We start from the raw sequence: 26346 nt of genomic DNA on the forward strand, positions 1-26346 counted from the left end.
GACATGAGGCTATGGGGGAAAGAGACACTGCTGGGGAAAATTAGGTCTCTCTCCTCCAAGTCTCTGTTAGTACATGACTTAATAATTGATCAACAAATTGATTTACTCTGCCTTACAGAAACCTGGTTGCAGCAGGATGATTATGTTAGTTTAAATGAATCAACACCCCCGAGCCATTCTAACTACCAGAAATCTCGAAGCACAGGCCGAGGGGGCGGTGTGGCAGCAATTTTTCACACCAGCCTATTAATTAATGAAAGACCAAGACAGACTTTTAATTCATTTGAAAGCCTGATGCTTAACATTGTCCACCCCAGCTGTGAAACTCAGAAACCAGTCTTACTTGTTATCATCTATCGTCCACCTGGGCCTTACACAGAGTTTCTGTCTGATTTCTCAGACTTTATATCTAATTTAGTTCTGAGCTCAGATAAAATAATTATTGTGGGTGATTTTAACATCCATGTAGATGCTAAAAATGACAGCCTCAACATGGCATTTAATCTGTTATTAGACTCAATTGGTTTCTCTCAAAATGTAAAAGAACCCACCCACCACTTTAATCACACTCTAGATCTTGTTTTAACATATGGCATCGAACCTGAACATTTAACAGTGTTTCCTGAAAACCCTCTCCTGTCTGATCATTTCCTGATAACATTTACTTTTACAATAATTGATTACACAGCGGTGAAGAGTAGACTTTATCAAAGTAGATGTCTTTCTGAAAGCACTGTAACTAAGTTTAAGAATATAATCCACCCACTGTTATCATCTTCAATGCCCTGTACCAACACAGAGCAAAGCAGCTATCTGAACGCTACCCCAACAGAGGTCGATTATCTTGTTAATAATTTCACCTCCTCACTACGTACGACTCTGGATACTGTAGCTCCTGTGAAAACTAAGGCCTCAAATCAGAAGTACCTGACTCCGTGGTATAATTCTGAAACACGTACCCTAAAGCAGATGACTCGTAATCTGGAGAGGAAATGGCGTGTCACAAATCTAGAGGATCATCATTTAGCCTGGAGAAATAGTTTGCTGCTTTATAAGAAAGCCCTCCGCAAAGCCAGAACATCTTACTATTCATCACTGATTGAAGAAAATAAGAACAACCCTAGGTTTCTCTTCAGCACTGTAGCCAGGCTGACAAAAAGTCAGAGCTCTTTTGAGCCAACCATCCCTTTAACGTTAACTAGTAATGACTTCATGAACTTCTTCACAAATAAAATTTTTATCATTAGAGAAAAAATTACCAATAATCATCCCACAGATGTAATATTATCTACAGCTACTCTTAGTACCATTGATATTAAGTTAGACTCTTTTTCTCCAATTGATCTTTCTGAGTTAACTTCAATAATTACTTCCTCCAAACCATCAACGTGTCTTTTAGACCCCATTCCTACAAAACTGCTCAAAGAAGTCCTGCCATTAATTAATTCTTCGATCTTAAATATGATCAACCTATCTCTAATAATCGGCTATGTACCACAGGCCTTCAAGCTGGCTGTAGTTAAACCTTTACTCAAAAAGCCATCTCTAGACCCAGCAGTCTTAGCTAATTATAGGCCAATCTCCAACCTTCCTTTCATATCAAAAATCCTTGAAAGAGTAGTTGTCAAACAGCTAACAGATCATCTGCAGAGGAATGGTTTATTTGAAGAGTTTCAGTCAGGTTTCAGAGCTCAGCACAGCACAGAAACAGCTTTAGTGAAGGTTACAAATGATCTTCTTATGGCCTCTGACAGTGGACTCATCTCTGTGCTTGTCCTGCTAGACCTCAGTGCAGCGTTCGATACTGTTGATCATAATATCCTATTAGAGCGATTAGAACATGCTGTAGGTATTACAAGTACTGCGCTGCAGTGGTTTGTATCATATCTATCTAATAGACTCCAATTCGTGCATGTAAATGGAGAGTCCTCTTCACACACTGAGGTTAATTATGGAGTTCCACAGGGTTCAGTGCTAGGACCAATTCTGTTTACATTATACATGCTTCCCTTAGGCAGTATCATTAGAAGACATAGCATACATTTTCACTGCTATGCAGATGACACCCAGATCTATCTGTCCATGAAGCCAGATAACACACACCAATTAGTTAAACTGCAGGAATGTCTTAAAGACATAAAGACCTGGATGGCCGCTAACTTTCTGCTTCTTAATTCAGATAAAACTGAGGTTATTGTACTCGGCCCTGAAAATCTTAGAAATATGGTATCTAATCAGATTCTTACTCTGGATGGCATTACCTTGGCCTCCAGTAATGCGGTGAGGAACCTTGGAGTCATTTTTGACCAGGACATGTCCTTCAACGCACATATTAAACAAATATGTAAGACTGCTTTCTTCCATTTGCGCAACATCTCTAAAATTAGAAATATCCTGTCTCAGAGTGATGCTGAAAAACTAGTTCATGCATTTATTACTTCCAGGCTGGACTACTGTAATTCATTATTATCAGGATGTCCAAAAAACTCACTGAAAAGCCTTCAGCTAATCCAAAATGCTGCAGCAAGAGTCCTGACAGGGACTAGAAAGAGAGAGCATATTTCTCCTGTTTTGGCTTCCCTTCATTGGCTTCCTGTTAAATCCAGAATTGAATTCAAAATCCTGCTCCTCACATACAAGGTCTTAAATAATCAGGCCCCATCTTATCTTAATGACCTTGTAGTACCATATCACCCTATTAGAGCGCTCCGCTCTCGCTCTGCAGGCCTACTTGTTGTTCCTAGAGTATTTAAAAGTAGAATGGGAGGGAGAGCCTTCAGTTTTCAGGCCCCTCTTCTGTGGAACCAGCTTCCAGTTTGGATTCGGGAGACAGACACTATCTCTACTTTTAAGATTAGGCTTAAAACTTTCCTTTTTTCTAAAGCATATAGTTAGGGCTGGACCAGGTGACCCTGAATCCTCCCTTTGTTATGCTGCAATAGATGTAGGCTGCCGGGGGATTCCCATGATGCATTGAGTTTTTCCTTTCCAGTCACCTTTCTCACGCACTATGTATTAATAGACCTCTCTGCATTGAATCATATCTGTTATTAACCTCTGTCTCTCTTCCACAGCATGTCTTTATCCTGTCTTCCTTCTCTCACCCCAACTGGTCGCAGCAGATGGCCGCCCCTCCCTGAGCCTGGTTCTGCCGGAGGTTTCTTCCTGTTAAAAGGGAGTTTTTCCTTCCCACTGTCGCCAAAGTGCTTGCTCATAGGGGGTCATATGATTGTTGGGTTTTTCTCTGTATCTATGAAGCGCCTTGAGGCGACTTTTGTTGTGATTTGGCGCTATATAAATAAAATTGAATTGAATTGAAAAGTGAACAGAATCAATTAATGAAAACGAGCAAAGAAAAACTGAACACAACACACACAGGGCAAAAGACTATCAAAATAAAACAGGAAACCAACACTTAGACTGAGACTAACACCTGATTTTGACAGGCCAAAGTAAACACAAAGACAAACTCACTAAACATGGACACAGAAACGTAGATGAGGCATAGACAACACAGGAGGACCAGAAAAACTTGAGAATAACAAAGAAAACGATGAATACAAAATCAGAATGAAAACCTAACCAAAGCAAAGGTAATATTTAAACTAAAAACTACAAATGGTAGTGATATTTCCCAAACAGAAAACACTGGGTACAAAACCCAGTATCGTGACAGTTATAGCATTAATGCTCGTAATAAACATGGATAAAGTTCCAAATAATAACACCTTTAACAGAAACTTTCATTAGAAAACAGCTTCATTATCTCATCCATCTTTTTTACCTTTCTATCAATAATATGTTGGCATCTGTGACCCTCATCCTGCTGTCCCAGCATGCAACAGCAAAGAGGATGGCACTGACCACAACAGACTCAGAGAAAATCCTGAGCGTTGTCCGATACGTGTTAAAAGATCTCAGCTGCTTCAGAAAATAGATACGACTCGGGCCCTTCCTGCAGAATGCAGTGATGCTTTTAACGCAGTCCGGTTTATTTTCTGATACGAGTGTGTTGCTGATCTCTGTGGAAGACACAAAGTGTTGAAGACGCAGATATTGTGGCCTTCCTGTCAGGTAATCCACAATCCAGGACACAAGAGAGGCATCCACATGCATCAGTTTATCAGCCAGGAAGGTTGGCCTGATGGTATGAACTGGAAAAGTCGAAAAATATAACCTTCACAGTGCTTGGACACAATTTATCAGGTAGATGATGGAAACCTCAACTCCAAGGCAACACTTGGAGCTGAAGCAGATTCTGATGCAGTTATTATAGTTAACTAAAACTTAGCTAAGAACTAAAAGTAGATGTGAAAAACAAAAGAAAAAAATTGTTCGCAAAGTTACTCTTTAAAAAAAATGTGGTTTGAAATTCACTCTTGTTTTTTGCTGTCTCAGACAATTCTGGGGGGCTACTCTACTGTTTTTCTGTTTTTTTTTCGTCTGTTTGTCTGTTTTGCAGTTAGAGACACGTCCACTAGATGACAATATTATCATATCTCATGATACAGTAATGCTGAAGGATCTAATACTGTTTGCTGAGTTATCCTGCTGGTATTGGTAACATTTTCTGTTGTTGTCTGCCTACCTGTTATCAAGTCGGAGCCTTTCTGTGGAGTTTGCATGTTCTTTCCATGTTTGCATGGGTTCTTGTTCCTCCCACGTTCCAAAGACATGCAGTTAGTGGGGTTGGTAATTCTAAATTGTGCATTTGAGTGCGAATGGTTGTCTGTCTCTATGTGTTCGCCTTGTGACAAACTGGACATATCCTGCCCAGGGTGTACCCTGCCTCTTACCCTGTGGTAGCTGGGATAGGCTCCAGCACCCCCACAACCCTGATTGTGGGGGTGCTGGTTATAATGGTGGATGTTCATATGACAAAAATTCCAAATGTTTAGGTTAATAACATGTAATTAATTAATATTAGAAATAACATCATTGCTTATATAACCTTGGCATTTTTCAGTAAAAATAAATGTGTATTTTCAATGAAAGTCGTGAAAAACATTTCTCCTAAAAATGACCCAAAGTTATCAACTTAAATATACAATTTATGTGTAATCCTGTTCTCTAAACTTTTTTCGGAATTACTCAGTATTTCAGGACACTTTTCTTCTCTCCTAAGAGATCTTGAATTATTACTCATTTATTCCATCGCACCTACCAATAAGTATTTTTACATAATAATTACATCCTAAGTCACGGGCTGTATCAACACTGTCACCTAACTGTGTGATGTTTTTGAACATTCTGATAACAAATAGTTTCTTTAAGAGACAATAATAGAAGGGAAAATGGGTCATTCAAGCATCAAACATTCAAAAACTTTACAGAAAAACCTGAAGAAATAAGAGACAAATGATTATTCAGATAAATCTTCACACTATAGCTGAAAGAATTAAACTACTACAGCTCATTTTTTTTATATTTATTAATACTCATAAAGGTTATTGATTTATGTTAAGCCGTTATCAGTTCATGTATGGTTCAGGGAAAAAAGAAATGATGACTTTAAGTTTTAACTGTTCAGTTTGAAAGCTCTAAACCACGCAGAAAGCAACAACACAAAGCTCACAAGTTTGCATGTTTTACAAAGTTAGCAATAATATTTTTACATTGTCTTATACTTTGTACACAACACATGCATTTCATGATCAAACATCTTTAAATTGAAACCCACAAGCATTTCTACTTTTCTACTCATTTCTACTGTATTCTACGTGCCATTTTAGAGTGTGGTTGTTTTACACTCTGTACACAACAGCTGTGGTGCTTTTTTGAGTTTTTTTTCTGTTTAAAAGGCAGTGACTCAGTATTGGATGTTAGAGTATAGATCAGCTGTATTGGAATAGAGTTCAGCTTGATTGGGATAGACTTTGCCTTCATTGCAGTAGAGGTCGCCTTGATTGGAGTCAAGTTCTCCTTCATTGGAATAGAGATGAGCTGGTTGGTGTGTATTGACAGGCATTCTGCTGTAGTGAGCTGAGACGTTTTCATATATGGGATTATGGCTAACCTGAGGAGACCAAAAACATAACCTCCCATATGGTACACATTTTACACCATATGGAAGGTTAAGACATTGGTGAGATAAACAAGACAAAAAAATCTATCCACACAAAGGATAAATGATCAAGTAAAAGAAAAACAGGATTGTGGATGCACTGTGTTGTGTACCTGCTGTTTGTTGTCTGATATTTCACTCTTTGGAGAATGACTAGAAGCCCTCTTTTTTCTGAGTGTCAAACATGAAAGGATATGACTGAATAACAGATTTCAAATCAGAGTTTGAACATGACTGATCTTAAAGAGAACACAGTGATGCTCACCTCCGGCAGCAGAACACAGTGAGAAGTATTATTATTATTAACAGGAGAGCTGCAAAACCTCCTGCAGCTGCTGGTAGCCATTGAGCTGTGGTGTTATCCTTGTTAGTTTTAACACCACAGGAATAATTTCTTATATTCTCCCTGCTGACTGGGTCTAGGATCAGATGTTTGTTGTGGGTCTCTGTCATGTTCAGATGTCGACTGTTCAAGTACCAAATGTAGTTTGTGTTGTCAGTCAGAGGACAGCTGGTGCTGCAGGTCAGTGTGACTCTCTGACCCTCTGTCACCACTGCAGAAGGACTCATCTTCACTCTCAGCTCTGAAAGAGGAACATTACTAAATAATTAAAAACTATAAATCTCATAAAAAAATTTCCCAATTACCTTTTTTTTAATATAGGATAGCATTTTGATGGGTAATGTGATACAGGTCAATGTGGAACGCAAAGGACCGTCAACAGTTTTACAAGAAGCACTTCTTAGACCAGCTAAAATGTGATGATCAGTGAAATTTTGCTGATAACACTTTTACATTCAGTATTGTTTGCTCAGGTTTACATGAGGCTTTTTAGGCTTTTTAGTGTAAAACATTGAGGCTCTTACATGAATGAAACATCTTAGGTCATCTTGTTAGGAGACTTTACCTGTGACAATCAAAAAGACTCCAGGCAGTTTCAGTTCTTTATCATTTCCTTTCAGGATTAAGGTGTATTCTCCTGAGTCATTCTTCTTCAGGTTTTTGATGGTCAGGGTGTGTTGGTTCTTCATGTTGTCCTGATACTCCACACGACCTGAAGGCTCAATCGGTTTTTCAAGTTCCTTATCACCTGTTTTCCATTTTTTACTCCAACATTTAAACTCTGGTTTCATGTTATCAGGATGTGAGTATTTACTGATAATGTTCACTGAAGATCCTTCCAGAGCACAGATTCTCCTGCTGACATAATTCACTGTCCAGCAGTTTTTATCCTGAACACCTGAAATATAGATGGACGATTTAAAGTTGACTGTGGTGTCTGCATGTTGAGATAACAGCTTGTTATTAATTAACAGAATTAACAGTTTTCTTTGATACTCACAGACGTCATCAGATTGAAGATGCTCATGATCTTTAATTGCACAGTAAAAGTTGTTTTTCAAAGAACTTGGAGTTGAAATGCTTCTTATATTTTCCCTATAAAGTTTTCCATTTTCATACCACACATAGACAGTTTGAGGGTCGATCAGAGGACATGAGGTGCTACAGGTCAGTGTGTTCCCAGGTGTCTTTACAACATGTACCACTGAAGAGATGATAAATACAGTTTCGTCAGTCACTATGTTATTATGCATATTTTATACGTGTATGTATGTCAGTTACATGGTTTTGTGTATGGGAGCAGATTTGTAGAGGTGAGTTCAAAGAACGGTACTTGAACTCACTTCTCTTTTCATTATAAGAGAGGAGTCTGTGTACTCATTCTGTCTTTTCCTCATCAGGGACGTTTTCAGTTTAACACATTTTCATTGACTGCATCCACACACTTCAATAATAATCTTGGCATTCTACTTTTTTCACCCAAAGCGTAATGTAATTCACGTGTGACCTGATGGCTGTCAGTGCTACCCCTCAGCTTCTTAGTAGATGTACCTGTGCTGTTAATGTGAAAATCCTACTTGAATCCATTCCTGAATTATTGCAATCACAAAATTTTCAGAAAACTAGAACTTTGACCTTGACCTCGAGGTCAGTGTCAAGGAGATTCAAAATCATCAAAGATTTTTAGTACATGTGCCTTTTGTAGCAATTTGGAAATCCTACTCATTCTCGCATTCACAAATCTCTGTGTCCATGCCAACTGCCAATAACATCTTTTAACCCTTCAGCCTTTTTACAGCTGAGGGGTTAAAAAAGTGAATATAGAAACAGTGCATTTCAGAGATCAGTAAGAAGACGTGTTTGTGTTCACCTCTGGGAAATGTGATGGAACAAGGCTCATGTTCTGATCCCTGCTGATAAGGACACATTTCGCTTTTAGTGTACGTCACATTGAAGCATGTTGGTGTGATGAAATCTAGATGAAATGAAATATTAGAGTACTGAGTATGTTTACTGAGAATCATTTGACTGAACATCATGACTCACCCACAGAGACTTGAGGGGCTCTGAGATCCTCGTAACCTTTGACAGCACAGGAGTATGTGACTGCTTCCTCACTGCTGAGCAGCTCTTGGTACCAGGGAGACCAGTCCTCATAGAGAAACTCTCTGTTCTTGTACCAGATGTAGGCTGCAGGCTTTTCAGTCAGAGGACAGCTGCTGCTGCACATCAGTGTTACTGTCTGTCCCTCTGTGGCAGGAATCACCTTTACCTGCAGCTCTGAGAGGATCATTAATTGAAATAATATCAATACATTGATTATTCATAGATGAGTTCTTAACGCTTTGATAAAACCACTGTACCTGCAACACTGAGAGAAATTCCCCTTTGGTCACAGTCTGATTTGTCAGCAGGTTCTCTGCAGCAGTAAATGTTTGCATCATTCTCTGCTAGATTGTTGACTGTCAGAGTCAAGTTACTATCTGCTGACATGCTGTACTTTCCATCTGCAGATGTCTCAATCTTGAAGCCCCCCCTGTGTACACTGTACCAGTTCATGCTTGATGTTGGATGTTGATGTGAGCAGGACAGATTCACTGATGAACCTTTCAAGGCACAGATGCTGTTTGTTTGTCCCTGAACACCTTTAACACAACATTTGATTAACAAGCATCTGTGCAGATTTACACAATTTCTATAACATTGATCTCTATACCAACAAGTCATGGCAGTTGTACAGTGATAATGCAAATGATTAACTTGTACTTTAATGACCTCATCAAGATAGAATTAGTGAAAGTCCCTTCAACTAAAAGCTATTATCCTGTTTTATCTAATCTTTTTGTGACTTTGCACAGTCTGGCTACACCTGAAATGTTTTGCAGTCTTAAATTGAACAAAATATATCCTCCCTGAGAGATGGAGAACAAAGATCCAAAACAAACATCTGGCTTCTGAAAAACACAACTGCTTTAAATTTCAGCTTTTAGTCAGAATGTTTGATTGTTTGATCTTCTAAATACTCCAGATGCTGTTTGGGTAAAATAAAGGAGGTGAAATTCAGAAGTGTCCTGCTTAAAAGAGAGATGCCAATTAGAGAATGGACAGAGAGATAAAGGCAAATGTGTAGACAGAGTGCATGCAACACCATATATACCAGTCAAAAGTTTGGACAGAATGGCTCTAAATCCCTGAAATGTCTCTGTACATATAACGCGTTAACGGGTTAACCGCGCTAACATGTTGTCGCTGTGCAGCTCCACACATGGGGCATATATATATATATATATGTGTGTGTGTGTGTGTGTGTGTGTGTGTGTGTGTGTGTGTGTTAGGGTTAACACATTAATATGTCATTGCAATATCATAATGACATATTAATGTGCTAACGTTGACATCCCCTAACACACAAACACACACACACACACACACACACACACACACACACACACACACACACACATATTAATGTGTTAACGTTGACAGCCCCTAACACACACACACACACACACACACACACACACACATATATATATATATATATATATATATATATATATATATATATATATATGTATGTGTGTGTGTGTGTGTGTGTGTGTGTGTGAGTGTGTGTGTGTGTGTGTGTTAGGGGCTGTCAACGTTAACACATTAATATGTCATTATGATATTGCAATGACATATTAATGTGTTAACGTTGACAGCTCTAATGCCACAATGGAACGTAACAGTTCTTGCTTTTTATTTTCTCTTTTTCTCACAGTTTTAAGCTTCTACATGGTTGCCACTGGTAGAAGACCACAGTTTGGGTTACAGTAGTTCTCCAGCACATTTTAAAATGTGCTGATCATATGTTTTTAATTGTAACACAGAGTGATCATTTACTGATATGAATTTGACACAAGCTTGGAATGAGAGACTTATCTCACTATGGCCCAAACCCAGTACTTCAAAGCACTGATGCAAAGGAACATTTAGTACATCAATTTTTAGAAACTAGCAGCTTTCATAAAACTGCAGTATTTGATAGAATGGAAAGGTAAACAATCTGATAAACCAGCTGTAACAAATACAAAAACAGGCTATTTTTTCTGTGGTGACTGTGAAAGGACAGGAGGACTGACCTTATAGAGTAAAAAAAAAAATCGTTATTATGGCTTAAAATAAACAACAGTAAAAAAACAACCTCAAATATCTACAACCATAAACTGTTACCTATGCATTAATGCAGCATTTACACTGATACATACAAAGTGGACAATGAATTAAGGGATCAGGGAAAACAGAATCTTTCCTACCTGAGAGACAGAGAACAAAAACCCAGAACAAACATTCAGCTTCTGTGAAGAACATGTCTGCTGCAGATTGTGCTGTCGTATCAGAAAGTGGATTTATAAGCTTTCAAAAAACTCAGCTGCTATTATATTAGAGAGTGAATGCTTAAAACCAGAAGTCATCTTCTTAAAACTACGAAGTCTGATGACAGAATGGACAAAGAAATTAGGGCAAATGTGCTTGCATGCAACACCTTCAGATCACTTCCTCTTGTGGAAAGACGAAACCTCAACCATAGTGTCAAAGTGTCATTTCCAGCTGTGAAACACTGTGAAATGGTTTTTTTGTCTGTTTGTTTTTTAATGTTTCCATGTTGTCAGAGTCAGAACAGGTACATGTGGTTTGGTTGTCATTTTGTGGTCCAGATAAAACTAAGAAGAAATCCCACAGACACAGACACTTTGAACTTTTAATGTTCAATTCAAAAGCATCTCAAGCTCACACACATGAAAACTTTATGAAACAACAGGTTTTTGTCTTTTAGTACAACATTTGGAATTAGTGCGTTTACTGCCAAATATTTCTAAAGTCAGGAGTCAGCCATGTTTTTTCTTTTCAACTGATTTTTATTATGTGTTTTATGCAGAGTTTAAAAACAGATACACCAGTTGTGATGCTGAAGTCATACAAAAGTCACTCAACTACAGAGGAAATATATGGTGACAAACTTTATTGAGCAGAAAGTTGGAGTAGAGCCTGCTGTTCCAAAACCAGGATGGAAACAACTTCCTCTCTGAGGGTGTGTGTAGCTACTGAATGAGTGGATGTTTGCACTGCTTCTCTTTTCAGAATTGCTTTCTTGAGAGGGTAAGAGAAGTCTACAGGGCTGTTGTTTTTCTTTGAGACGAAGATGTTCAGGTTTTGGTTGAGAGAGGTGTGGTATTGAATTACTTGTTGGCAGCTGTCTCTCCGTTGTTTGTATCCTCTGTGTGGATCTGTTGCCCACCTCCTTAATTCCAGATGAACAGATCATCTTGGTTGCAAAGACATCAGACTCCAACACGTTCAGTCTCTTTAAAGACAGATATTTATACATATGAATGACCCTTTGAAAGACATTTCAGTGTCTAAAAGAATTAAATATGGCAATGATTTGTGTACTATTATTGTCCCAGCTCAGTTACACATGTTGTGCTTTGACAGCAGTGCTCATACTGCCTGCCTAAATAACAGTGGACAATGGAACAAGTGAGTTGCAGGCTCAGGCCAGTGGTTCAAGGAAGCAGTAGAAGGCTGGTGACAGTGGTTATTGTAAGCAATGATCTGCAGGTTGTGATGCAAATGAACACCTAGTCACAGATAGTGCTGTAGATAGCAACCAGCAAACAGCTCTCCATGGTGGTGTGAAAATGGACTTGTAAACAGTGCAGGAGGATGACGAAGTGAAATGCAGAAGCTGTGGCAAAAGGGAAAGAGAAGTGGAGGCAAATCAAAGCAGTGGACAGGCAAGGTGAATGAAAACTGAAGCTGTAAATCAAAGCAAGATTTCAGGTTATTTGAATGCTGTAAAAGAAGAAGAAATGTTCGAGGATGTTTTGTTGTTACAGTTCTCAGTTCTCAAAGAATGATGATCAGCGGGCATATTACTTACAGAAGACCAATTACTTTTTCCGTGAACCCATTGAAAGACAGTCTTTAGAAATCACAGACAATCCCTGATGGAGATATATTCATATATTGTGTTTTAAAGATAAGGAGAGTATAGGAGAACAGAAACTTTAAATGCGATAAAGGTGAGCAATGTTACATGAGCTCAGTACAGAAAAAGACATTGCTGTGCTCCTTCTACAGGAAATGGCTTATTAGATAATGAAGTTGAATGGGGCATGAGTAAGAGAGGACGGTACTTTCTAAATCTTGTTACAAATCTTAGTGCAGATGTAGCAGTTTTATTTCCTCAGCACCTTCAGTTATCACACGTTATCAAATCCAACTTAATAGTTCACTAATTCAGTTCAGTTATATTGATATAGCAACAAATCACAACTAAATGTGCCTCAAGGTGCTTTATAGTGTAAGAGCAAGCACATGGCAACAGTGGGAAGGAAAAACAGGAAGAAACCTCCAGCAGAACCAGGCTCAGGGAGGGTGGAGCCATATGCTGTGACCAGTTAGGGGTGGGGGCAGTGGGACAGGACAGAAGCCACACTACAGAAGAGAACCAGAGATTAATGATTAAACGCAGCCTGGTGTATCAACTCTTAGGAAGTGAGAAGAGGTGAGTGAAGAAAAAAGTGTATCATGGGACACCATGAAAACAATTCATCTGATTTCCAGTGATTCAAATTGTCATTTTAATGCAGTAATGTAAGTTTTTACAACTTGACAAAATGTTGTCTCTGTTGAATGTGTTTACAGATACAACAAAATGCCCTGCTTTTCTAAATGTATCAAATGGGGAAAATTCAAAAAAATGTCCTATGCAGTGTATTGAATGCCTAACATCTAACAACTCGTGCAATAACTCATTCTTTCAAAAACACAGGAAGTCTCTGCAAGCTAATCAAGGCCATGGTGTACGTGTGAATGCTGCACAATGGAAGAAGTGTGGCATGCAAAGATGAGAAAAATGTTATCTTATGCATCAGCATCAGCCATGTGAGAAAGTCCTGCTGTTTACAAAAAGTGCACCCAAAACGGACTGGCAGATGAAACAAACAGAAAAGACAGTCTAACCACAGATAATTTAACAGAAAGGAACACCAGAAATTTAAAACTGTAAAAGCAGAAATACATGATGAACAATCAAAGAAGAGAAAAACTGACAGAGAGGCATTTGTATTTATACACATTAGAAACAGTTAGAGTAAAGCAAAGAATAGCATGGCAGGAAACAGAAAAACAGACGATGCACTCTTACAGAGATGCTTTGGTTCATGCATTCTTGCTGTTTCTGTTTCATGCAGGTTTTATGAATGCAGACAGCAAAATGCGAATGTGAAACATATGAAAATATGAATTCATTAGTAAGGCTGGAATACCACAAATTTTATCAGTCACAAAAGTGAAAACAGTTTGATCTGAGTACAACAGCTTAGCCTCCAATCTTATAAAACTGGACAGACTTTGGATATTTTCCTTAAAGCTGAGATGTTGATCATAAATAATGCCCAGGTTTCAATCAGATTGTTTTGTGTATGTCATTATTTGTTCAAAGTAGGGAGTGTGTGTGTTTGGGGGGTGTTAAGTTAAGTTGTAAGATGATAATAGCAGACACCTGTGTACTTACGTATGTATGTCTTATTATAGATACTCTCAATTAAAATGTTTTTCATAAGGACAGGCAAAGCAGCATTGTTTGTTTTTTGTTTTGTTTTTTACCCAAAATCAGATGTTTATATAATAAATGTTTGCCTTTCATTATCTTAAACAGCTGCTCATTAAGTAAAAGTAAAAGTAACTTAGCAATGGGGCGGTAGTTATGGACTAAGCCAGACACAGAACCACGAAGGAGGGAGGAATGGGGATTCAAGGAATAACACAAACCAGACTAAAACCAAGAACAGAAATAAACAAGAGAATTAAAACCTGAAAATACAAATACAGTATAAAGAAATACACCAGAATAGGCTGCTCCAAGAAAGCACCCTTAACCAGAAACCCTTAACACTCTCCAAGAAAACCCTGAATGCAACACCCATAAAACTAAGAAACAAGACAAATGTAAATATAATATATGCAGAATATAGAATCATGAAACAAAGATAATTAAAAATACAAAACTAGAAAAACATCCCAAAACTCCTAAACCAAGACCCAGGGACCATGTTTAGCCAGATTAGTTCATTAATTTTTATATGGCCTGACTTTGTGAATATGTGCTCTGACTGACGTCCATACAATCGTTTAAATTGCGCTTAAAAACTCACTTGCTTAATCTAGCCTTTGAAGCAAGTTAGTTCAGACTTCCACCTGGTCTGCATTTGTGCTACATAACTGTAACTGTTGCTGTAACTATAACTGTTTTCGTTGTCTTTTGTTGTAACCTGCATTGTGGCACTTTTGTGAAGCACTTTGATGGACATAGGTCCTTTTTAAATGTGCTATACAAATAAACATTAATTGATTCCTAATTCCTAATGACTCTTTTAGGGTGCGCCTAGAACCTTAGCAGGCCTTTTGGACTGCAATTCATTTGTCAAATAGAGACAAAGCAGACAGGGCATACACTGGTATGTCAAATTCCTGGCCAGCATGTCAGATTATGTTAAAATGGCATTTAGTTCGTGTTCATTGGTTTTACATATCATGCAGGTTTCAAACTGAACCCAAACTTCCTTCCTCTTTAAATAATTTATGCATTTATAAACTATAGCTGTCTGAACAAGTTAGTATTTTACATTTGAAAAATTGTAAAATACTAACTGAAAAACTATAAAAATTTTATGTCTGCTGCCCTCTAGTGGTTGAACTCTTCACCTTGCAGCAGTGACATGCAGCCTTGTTCACTCAACACCTTTCACTCAAGAATTGTGCTTTTAAATCAGTCTTGCTGTTTACTAAATCTCACTTTGCATAGAACACATTCTTTCGGGTAACCAATGAAAAATCAGCACATGCTGACTTCACAACGTCACTATGAATCCAAACAATTTGGTGGACTCCTAATTGCAGGAGCCCTCTTCACTCTTTCTGCTCTTTAGCAGTTAGAGACATGGCCACGAGATGGAGCCATTATCATAACTCATCATTTCAACAACTGCTTGTGCTCTCAATATAACAGTCTCTACTGTTGAGGGATGATTTAATCACCTGCTCTGAGGTTCATGCAGGTAGTGGTAATATTGTATCCTGTTACTCTGTTTCACTTTGTAAATGTGTTTTACACATTTTTTTTTTTTTTTTTTACAAAGATTGCAGTTGTTTCTTCTGGATGATAATTCATCTGAGCTCAGTTCATGAAATGGTTAAAATGCAACAAAAAACATCTGAATATATTTCTTGCCCAAGTGTGTGTCTGTGCGTGTTTGTGTGTGTGTGTAACAGGTTACAGTTTTGGCTTGTTTAGTGCCCAGCCATAACATTGCGAAGAAACAAGAAGTGTCTGCTAGTTACTGCAAGTGTCACATACACAGATTCTAGGTCTGACGAACAGTCTCAGTTGTGGGCAAAAGACAAAAACCAGTAAAATTCTAAAATGTGTTTCAGTACTCTAAATGCTAAGATCAACAGGAAACAGTGGAACCAATATATCGTTGACACTTAAAAACTTTTCTTGAGTATTGATATCTCATAATAGTTTATTTTGTTGTGATACCACATGTAGACAGTTTGATCATCAGTCAGGTTACAGCTGGTGCTACAAATCACAATGTTGAAGAAGCTCTTTGAATGTGAACCTCTTTTGATACGAGATGAATACACTTCGTGTTACTCATGAAACATTGAAAGAACTTATATGATTGACCAAAATATAAGTTTCAATAAATACAAACAAATGGTTTTATAGTTTGTTTGTGAAAACCTTCCCTGTGGGATATGTGATGGAGGACGGCTTATCCACTGATGCTTGTTTGTAAGAACGCATGATTGTATAAGCATAAGTCACACTGTAGCACCTTTGAAATGGAATCTGGACAAAAATAAATGAAATGAAATATTTGTATCCAGATCATTTTTTTATAATAATACTGTAATATACTAATAATACTGTGTGTACAGTGTCTGTCAGACATGATTTATATATAACTCACTCACTTACTGCACATAATGTCCTCTTTGTTTAATAATCACTCACTGTATATACTGTTCTCTCTGTTTTCGCACAGGTAACATTTCACTGCATGTTGTACTTGTATAACTATGCACGTGACAAATAAAGAATCTTGAATCTTGTGGTGTGGGAAATCTTGAGTGATCCTTATGGGCAGAAATCTGTGCCATCAGAAACTGAATTTGAATAAGTTCAATTTGAATTTGAATTGCTCAGATTGAATCTGAATTGTAACTTGAATAAATGCTTTTGAAAACTGAATTTGAATTAGTCTAATTTGAAATTGAATTTATGGTTTGAAAATGATCATCACTAAATTGAAATTGAATTTTATATTTTGAAAATGAATTAATTTGCTTTGAAACTGCATTTTATCCTTTAAAAATTCAGCTCTCGAATAATTTCAGTTTCACTTCTCACCATTCAGTTTCAGTTCTACAATTCAATTTCAGTTCCAAAATTCAGTTTTTTGGAACTTACATCCGGTTCCGGTTCAAGCGCAAATTAATAGAACTACGTTTTACTAGCGAACCGAAAGTGTTACTGACGGGAATCTACAGCGTCTTGAGCTGAATTAAGACTTCAGAAGTCATTCGTCATGTCGAATGACCAGCGGATAAACTCTCAGGTTGGTAATAAATGTATTACATGTATAAGAACAAGCGTCATGTTAACAAATGATAGCCGTACAGTAGAGCTGGGCGATATAAGATTTTTTCATATCACGATATGTTTTTTTCATTTCAGGCGATAACGATATCTATCACGATATAAGCCAAATAACTATATTTGTAAGATTTAAATGTGCCGTTGCTCACAAGTAAAATGTGAAATAATCAGCAGCTTGTTTTTATTTAAATATTTATTTCCCATAATAAGTTCATCCATTAAGCGGACGCGAATGGATGGATGAAGTTCAACAGGGTAGATGTTGGAACATGAGACTTTTTCAGATAAATAAACATGAGACTTTTTCAGATAAATAAAGGCAAATATTGCAAACTACACAAAAGGCAGCCGCTAAACCGTTTAAGTTTCAAAATAGAACAAACGAAACAGACTACTAAATTATCAATTCCACTTAGAAACAAAATATTAATTCTAAAAATAAATCTTAGTTTGTTTTACAGAAGAACAGACAAAACTGACTAACTTTTGTCAATATCAAATAAACTGAGAACTAAAAGGAAATTCTCAATCTCTCCTTGTTGTATAGCTTAGCTTTTCAAACAGTTTTAACAGTTACTTTAGTCTGACAAAAGCCGAATGACGAATTAGCGCTTCCAGTCAGAGACTGAGGCTACGTCCACACGTACACGGGTATTTTTGAAAACGGAGATTTTCCGTTTTCGTTTTAAAAAATAATCCCGTCCACACATAAAGGCAGAAATGAAGGAAAACGCTGCTATGAACATGCCAAAGCAGCAGGTGGCGCTAGATTCCTAACCATGCAGAAATGTTGGCCAATCAGAAGTCTAGAAGCCTCGTTGGGAAAAAGTAAACAAAGCTGGGGCATAGAAGCAGAACCGAGTCGTATGTGTGGACGGACAGTAACTGTGTGTATATGTAAGCATTTAAACACTGCAGAGAGTAGAATTAACAGTAACAGTATTGTAGAAATTCATTTCACCGAAACAATAACGTGGCGCAGTGTGACGCATGCACCAGTTTATTGTATTTCCAGACTTGCTTTCGGCACAATTTACAGTGCACGCTACTCTGTTTTTTGTCAGACTTGAAATAGCCGAAATACCTTCACACTACGGAACTTCTATGGCTCTTCTGTTCGACAATCTCTCCGGCATTGGAACCATCATCTGTTTTCTCTTCGGTCACGCTCGGTTGATTTTTCTAGTCGGCACACTCATTTCCTCCATTACCCGGGCAGTACGGTGGCTGGCTGCTTCCCAAACAAATACACATGTGCGGCTTGGCCCTTGTGCTGTACGTAACAAGTCACGCGACGTGACGCTGCGGCTGTGATTGGTTCGGTTCTGCGCTACTTAATTTGGATTGGCTGACCTTTTTTTTTTTAATTTTTATTTTTTTAAGAGGACAAGAGCGGCGAGGTCTATCGCGATAGTTTAATTTCTCTATCGAGTAAAAGTTATATCGCGATACATATCGTTATCGTTCTATCGCCCAGCTCTACCGTACAGTAACTGTTATGCTTATTGTAGCTGTTAGCTAAAAACGCTCATTTAGCTTAGTTTGCCTTTCATCAGTCACTACATTATTAATATGCATATTTTATACCCTGCTATTTCTTTACTATTTTTCTCAATTACCATAGTTTTGTGTACATGCTCTGTCTTCTCCTAAGGAAAAGCCTCGCTTTGCTTTGTTTAATTTTATATCTTGCACCCATTTCCATTATACATGTCTTCAAACATAGTTTAATGTGATTAAATACATATGTGATTCAGTTAATTAAATCATGTTTAAAAAGTGAATATACAAACAGTGTACTTCAGAGATCAGTAAGAAGATGTGTTTGTGTGTTCACCTCTGGGAAATGTGATGGAACAAGGCTCATGTTCTGATCCCTGCTGATAAGGACACATTTCGCTTTTAGTGTACGTCACATTGAAGCATGTTGGTGTGATGAAATCTAGATGAAATGAAATATTAGAGTACTGAGTATGTTTACTGAGAATCATTTGACTGAACATCATGACTCACCCACAGAGACTTGAGGGGCTCTGAGATCCTCGTAACCTTTGACAGCACAGGAGTATGTGACTGCTTCCTCACTGCTGAGCAGCTCTTGGTACCAGGGAGACCAGTCCTCATAGAGAAACTCTCTGTTCTTGTACCAGATGTAGGCTGCAGGCTTTTCAGTCAGAGGACAGCTGCTGCTGCACATCAGTGTTACTGTCTGTCCCTCTGTGGCAGGAATCACCTTTACCTGCAGCTCTGAGAGGATCATTAATTGAAATAATATCAATACATTGATTATTCATAGATGAGTTCTTAACGCTTTGATAAAACCACTGTACCTGCAACACTGAGAGAAATTCCCCTTTGGCCACAGTCTGATTTGTCAGCAGGTTCTCTGCAGCAGTAAATGTTTGCATCATTCTCTGCTAGATTGTTGACTGTCAGAGTCAAGTTACTATCTGCTGACATGCTGTACTTTCCATCTGCAGATGTCTCAATCTTGAAGCCCCCCCTGTGTACACTGTACCAGTTCATGCTTGATGTTGGATGTTGATGTGAGCAGGACAGATTCACTGATGAACCTTTCAAGGCACAGATGCTGTTTGTTTGTCCCTGAACACCTTTAACACAACATTTGATTAACAAGCATCTGTGCAGATTTACACAATTTCTATAACATTCATATGTTATTCTGACAATATAAGTTTCATGCATTTTTCCATGCAGCACTCTGAAAATTGCTAATATATTGCAACGTTATCAGAGAACCATCAAATGTTTTGTTGCAAAAAGTCACAGGGTCAAGAAATGTGTTAAAAACAGACCACCAAAGATTTGAGAAGAATCAAACGTGTTATTTTCCATTGATTTCATATTAACTGGAAAATTATAGTACTTCTTCTTCTGACCAAAACCCTCTCCGAACATTGTCTGGGAGGTTCCGGGTGCTGCTGCAGAAAACATTTGATCATTGAGAAATCAAATAACCAACAATCTTCAACTTGAAAGTAAATTCAGTGTTTTGGTCAATGACTTTTTTTTATGTCAAAAACATTTATTTATAAATTTAAAGTTTTAAAGTTGTTTGTTTTGTCATTCTCACTTCATTGGCTGAAAATAAACAAAGGAAATGGGGAAATATTCATTTTTCATTTAGTTGCATAATAATTCTGCACACTAATAGTTACCAACAAATATGAAAATCTCACTTTTACTTTCTTAAATATCCTGATTAGGCGCTGTAGTTGTTCGAGAATAATCATTTACGAAGCTATGTGAGCCAAGCCGGGAGTGAGTTAGTGTGGGTTAAACCCAGTGATTCATGGCACTGAAGCAAGGCCACGTTTAGTACATAATTCTGAGAAACTAGCAGCTTATGTAATAATAAAGTGTACTTTTTAGAAACAAGTGGCTGTGAAAGGACAGGAAGACCAGAAAAGATGATCTTACGGAATACAGCAAAATTCCTTCTTTTAGCATAAACTAAACAACAGCAAATGTTCATTTTACATGTCTCAAATATCTACAACTGTAAAATGTTACCTATGCATTAATGCAACATTAACATACATATAAGTGGACATTGAATTAAGGGATCTGGTAAAACAGAATCTTTCCTACCTGAGAGAGAGAGAACAAAAACCCAGAACAAACATTCAGCTTCTGTGAAGAACATGGCTGTTGCAGACTTCACTGTCTAATCAGAAAGTTGACTAATGAGCTTTCAAAACCCTCAGCTGCTGTCTTATTAAAGAATGATTGCTTAAAAGCAGAAGTCATCTTCTTAAAACTACAAAGTCTTATGACCAAATGGACATGGAAATTACGGCAAATATGTGTGCATGCAACACCTTCAGATCACTTCCTCCTCCTATCAAATTAGTGCAGCAGCTATTCATATATGACATATAACAGCACGACAAAACATCTGTGTGTTGCTTTTGTTATTTTGAGATAAAAGCATCTTAAGCTCACCCACATGAAAACTTCCTTTGAGAAGCAGTATTATATTTTTCTTCTTGCTTTTACCACAATATTTTTGAGATCACATATTTCACTATCAAGCATTTCCTCTTTTTGGCTCATTTTTATAATGTGTTTTATTCAGAGATTAAAAACTACTTACAGATACACCAGCTACTGATGTTATACTAAAACCTAGTGAGGAATACTGCCTTTTAATGTCTGTTTATTTGCTTTTCTTTATCAGGCTCAGATTTGGAGTAGAGATTCTCAGTGGAGTGGAGACTGAAGTGCAGTCTGTTCTACCAATGGTCACCCCGAGTTAGCTCATCTTTAGCTCATCTTTCCATCCCGTTATAAGGAATCTTATGCATAAGTTTAATAAGGAAGATCTCAGGTCTCACATCTGTCTGCTCCCAGGTGTTGCCGGCTAATTCTAAGCTTCACGTCACTTCTACTTTCCCAGGTGAGAAGCTGTTTGGTGACATCACTGATGTTGTCCAATCATTTTTCTCCCAGCCTTCATCAGACAAAGTAGCACTCATGCCACATACTTTAAATCTCACTGCGCGTCTGTCACTCTCCTTTGCAGACGCCTTTGTGCAACCCACCTTCTCCACATCACCGCCTCTCATCACTCAGGCTGTATTCAAGCCTCCATATTCATCCCCACCCTCACAGGGAGTCCTGCTCTAATCCCTATCACTGCTGGGATCAACGGGCCATCGGAGTCTAACTGCCAAATACCTCTATCTAAATTCTGTACATTAATAAATCATGGTCATTTCTTTCTTATGATCCTTCCGTACTGAATTATAGCTATGTTTCTGTGCCAAATCAAACATACTGATCCTTCCTCTGTTTCTGTTTTACTCCTTGACAATATGTTGTCTCTGCTGGTGTGATTACAGATACAAAGTATCCTGTTTCTCTCAATGTATCAAATGGGGGGGGGGGGGGGGGGGGGGGGGGGGGGAATCAAATGCAGTGTAAATGAACAACTCGTGGATAGCATTACTCAACCCTGTAATAATTCAATTTTTTGTTTATTTCTCTTTTTAAAGAAACATGAAGTCTGCAAGAGAAGTAAGGGCATGATACATGTGTGAATGCTGAACAATGAAAGAAATATGACATGCAAAGATCAGAAAGGTGTCATATTATGCATCAACACCAGACATGTGTGAAATGACTGCTGTGTAAAAAAAAATGTGCACCCAAAACACAAAAAGCACTGGCAGATGAAACAAGCAGAAAAGACTGTAACTGTAAAAGCAGAAATACACGATGAAAAAGCGAAGAAGAGAAAAACTGACAGAGAGAGGCATTTCTATTTATACACATTAACAGTTACAGTAGAGCAAAGAATAGCATGGCAGGAAATACAAAAACAGACGATGGACTCTTACAGAGATGCTTCTCTCCATGCATTCTTGCTGTTTCTGTTTCATGCAGGCTTTATGAATGCAGACAGCAAAATGAAGGGTGAAAATGTGAAACATATGAAAATATGAATTCATTAATAAGGCTGGAATACCAAATGTTTCATCAGTAACAAAAGTGAAAACAGCTTGATCTGAGTACAACAGCTTAGCCTCCAATCTTATAAAACTGGACAGACTTTAGATATTCAGGTGAAAAAACTAAGATGTTGATCATAAACCAGGTTTCTAGCTGTTTTGTGTCTGTTATTATTTGTTCAAAGTAGGGAGTGTGTGTGTTGGGGAGGCTTTAAGATAAGTTGTAAGACGATAATAGGAGACACCTGTGTATTTATTACTTATATGTACTTATTATGGATTACAGCACTCTCAATAAAAATGTTGTTCATAAGCACAGGCAAAGCATCACTGGGGTTTTTGCTAAAGTCAGTGTTCATTAAGCACTTCCTCAATAATTTTTGAAAGTAGAAGTAATTTGGAGATAGGGCGGTAGCTATAGGGTCCAAATAAAATATTTGAGGAACTTCTTGTTTTTCTTCTTGAGTCTTTGGCAGATGTGGCACAAACAAAGACACTGTGAAAACTATAAATATGATGAAGTAATCTGAGTTGACCTTGCCTTTTAACCTTTCAAAAGCTGCACAATCACAGGAAAGGTCACAAAGAAAGATGCAGCTGTGATGAAGTGTCAGTGAGACCGAATCAGTCAAACACCCCAGAAAAAGACATTTCAGTTTGATTGACATATGTGAAGTTTTGTGATATGCTTGGTTGATGGATGAATATCTTACTTCATAGCTTATTCCCTGTTTTGGCTGTTTGGCATACAAGAGAGGGACCCAAAACACTGGACTCAGAGGACAAGAATTAAACCCAAAAGCACCGAACATGATGACTTTGGAGGAAGTTAAACTACACACAAGACACAGAAGAACAGTCACCAAAATAAAAGAGGACGTGAGTATGTTTATGGCCTGGCTTTGTGCATATGTATGAGCTCTTACTGATGTGTCCCTTATGACTCTTTGAGGATGCGCCTATAATATAAATGACCCCACATATTTTCTAATGTAGTTCATTTTTCTCCAAGACAATACCTGTTGGTATCAAAGGTAACTGTAATATTTTAAAATTCTATTTCATCTTAATATTACACACTTTATTATTTCTTTTGTACAGTCGTTGTTTCAGCTAAAAAAAATATAAGGGGGTGGTAGACAAGGAGTACAAAACTCAAGTGTAGCAGTAAACATAATTTATTTACAATAAAACAAGCACAGGGCATTAAAAAAGGATAAAAACTAAAAACAAGCTAAATGTCCCACTTATATATTATATGTACAGGTGAAACAGTCTTTAAAAAGATGCTCTAGCACCAACACCAACCATCACCGAAATCGCTCTTTTCACCGAATGTGTCTCGCTGGCATTTAGGCACATGGCCACCAGATGGCGCCATTATCATAACTCAACAACAGCTTCTGCAATTTATGCAACAGTCCACTCTACAGAGGGTTTGAATCACCTGTTCTGAGGGCTCATGCAGGTATTAATAATACTGTCTCCTGTTCTCTGAATTCATGCTGTAATTTCACATATGTTGATATGATTTAGGAGCAAAGTTGTCTCTTTTGGATGTTAATTCATCTGCTCACAGTGCATGAAATGGGAGAAAATCCTCATGTTTACATCAGAATCTGTTTGTCGCTCATGTTTATGTATATGTATGTGAGTGTGTGTGTGTGTTTAAAGCTGATTATAGTTACAGCGTTGTCTAGCATAATTTACAGCCATAACACTGTGAAGAAACAGGAAATGTCTCCAAGTGAGACAAGGCCATACTCTGTGTGTGTGTGTGTGTGTGTGTGTGTGTGTGTGTGTGTGTGTGTGTGTGTGTGTGTGTGTGTGTGTGTGTGTGTGTGTGTGTGTGTGTGTGTGTGTGTGTGGCATGTTCAGTATATGAGAACTGAGCCATACAAAGATGATGTGCATGTGTGAAAACTTCTGATTCTGTGGTTATGCTATTTTACATTTTTTCATTGTATTTATTGTTCTCTAATTGATTTATCTCTTAATTAAAAAACAGCGTCCTCTCCACTGAGCCGGAGTAAAAAGCCACAAACACACACAACTCACAAGCTTTAAAGCAGGGGTGTCAAACATAAGGCCCAGGGTCCAGCATAGACTTGCCAAAGACTCCAATCCGGACCACTGGACGGCTTTGAGCGCATGAATTCATGACTCTTAACTGTAGGTTTTACAGTTTGACTGATTAGTTTAGAAATTATTCAGACGTTATATCTTTGCAGGTGGTCTCCTCACTACAGGAGTTCACTCTGCAGCTGGGGGAGAGATATACAGTAGGAGAGGTGGAGAATGAACTCAACCTGGGTGTCTATTGTCTTGTGTAGTTTGGGAGTTAATTGGATGATGGGGTGGGTGCAGTTTTCTCTGGTGAGGAGTCGGGTGGGCTGCCCCGGACTCTGTGGGGCTGGGCGGTGCTGCAGCTGCGGGCCCTGGTCCGGATGGGCCTGGGCCCCCTTGCCCTGGTGGGTTCCGGAGTGTGGGGGTGCCTACTGGGGTCAGCGGAGGAGCTGGCCCCAGGGAGGGGCCACTTGCCCCTCCCTTTCTTCCCTCCCCATCCTCAGCTGCCTCCCTATTCCCGCTCTACCACACCCACCCACACACGCAGGGCTTGGGGTGCAGGTATCTCACCAGGGTGCAGGGGAGGCACTCCCCCTCTGTCCCCTTCTGGCCGCCTGTGCCTCAGTTTTATTCTGCAACCTAGACATCCACATTACTCACACTCTCACATAACACATACATATAGGGCCTTGGGGGTGGGCACGTTTTACAGCATCCAGAGGATGGTCGGTGTACTCCAACCCACCTCTGGCGCTGGTGCCCTACCCTCAATTTTAAATGCATTTAGACACTAAGGGTTTTCGGGAAGAGCCGTGCTGCTCTCTGAGAGGAAGCTAGTACCATGCTCTCCTGTGTTTTAAATGCACTTTAGAACAGCACACAGCAACACTACATATGAGCGGGCGTAGGGAGGTTTGAGGTCTTCACTCACCCCGGTTCTGTTAGCCGTCAGGGCTGGGGGGCTGGGAGGAGGTGCTGGCCGTCTCCTTTGGGGCTCTACTCAGCTCTTCCCAGGAGGGTGGCACGGTCCCCCCCCCCTTTGGTGGTCCTCCTCGGGTCCTTGTACTCTGGGGCCTCTGGATATCTGGGGCCTGGATCTCCTCTATACCTGCTTTATACCCTGGTGGACGGGGCTGTGGCTCCCCACACTCCCTAGCAGATCGTTACATGGAGAAACCTTTGGAATACAAGCATGCTGATCCACACAGGTATGCACACAGGTGTACACACGGGTGTTCACAGACGCGGACTACACCTTTCTTGGCTGCTGCCTCAAAGCACATTGTGCGCTGTCTATCTTGCGTGCTGCACAATATCGTTTATTATTTAGTATCTACTGTTAGCTAGCTAGTTTATTGTGATGGTGCTGTTTTTTTATTATGTTGCTCTTTGTTGTTTGCTTTCTCTTCTGTTTTTTTTCTCCATACAGGTGATCCAGGTGTTTTGTTTGGGTTTTTTTTTTTGTTTTTTTTGTTTTTTTTCTCTCTTCCCCCCCTTCTCACCGTCTCTTCTCCCCTCTGGTTTTGTTTCTCTCCCTCTCTTTCTTTCATTCTTTCTCCCTGTCCTATCCCCCAGTCATGTCTGTCCCGTTTGTAGCAACTGAAAATAAAATAAATTCATAATTATAATAAAGGTCAATCAAATGGACCAATATGGCAAGGCCATGATGATCCACTTGGTA

The 26346-nt window shown here is 38.7% G+C and overlaps 2 protein-coding genes across 2 annotated transcripts; both read right to left on the reverse strand.

The window, feature by feature from the left end:
- Positions 1 to 5457: 5457 nt before the first annotated feature.
- Positions 5458 to 10817, reverse strand: LOC113018277 (uncharacterized). The gene is made up of 9 exons (XM_026161336.1): positions 10706 to 10817; positions 8771 to 9052; positions 8454 to 8687; positions 8278 to 8382; positions 7408 to 7611; positions 6973 to 7305; positions 6330 to 6648; positions 6178 to 6235; positions 5458 to 6016 (listed from the first exon to the last, which is right to left on the reverse strand). The coding sequence occupies exons 1-9, from the start codon at positions 10758 to 10760 to the stop codon at positions 5810 to 5812; spliced, it is 1797 nt and encodes a 598-aa protein (XP_026017121.1). The 5' UTR covers positions 10761 to 10817; the 3' UTR covers positions 5458 to 5809.
- A 503-nt stretch (positions 10818 to 11320) lies between these two features.
- On the reverse strand, positions 11321 to 20804 carry LOC113018279 (uncharacterized). Its single transcript, XM_026161337.1, has 5 exons — positions 20737 to 20804; positions 19455 to 19736; positions 19138 to 19371; positions 18962 to 19066; positions 11321 to 11754 (listed from the first exon to the last, which is right to left on the reverse strand). Exons 1-5 carry the CDS (start codon positions 20789 to 20791, stop codon positions 11732 to 11734), a joined length of 699 nt encoding a protein of 232 aa, XP_026017122.1. The 5' UTR covers positions 20792 to 20804; the 3' UTR covers positions 11321 to 11731.
- Positions 20805 to 26346: the final 5542 nt, after the last annotated feature.

The sequence above is a fragment of the Astatotilapia calliptera genome, unplaced genomic scaffold (assembly GCF_900246225.1).
Source record: "Astatotilapia calliptera unplaced genomic scaffold, fAstCal1.2 U_scaffold_53, whole genome shotgun sequence".
Taxonomy (NCBI): Eukaryota; Metazoa; Chordata; class Actinopteri; order Cichliformes; family Cichlidae; genus Astatotilapia; species Astatotilapia calliptera.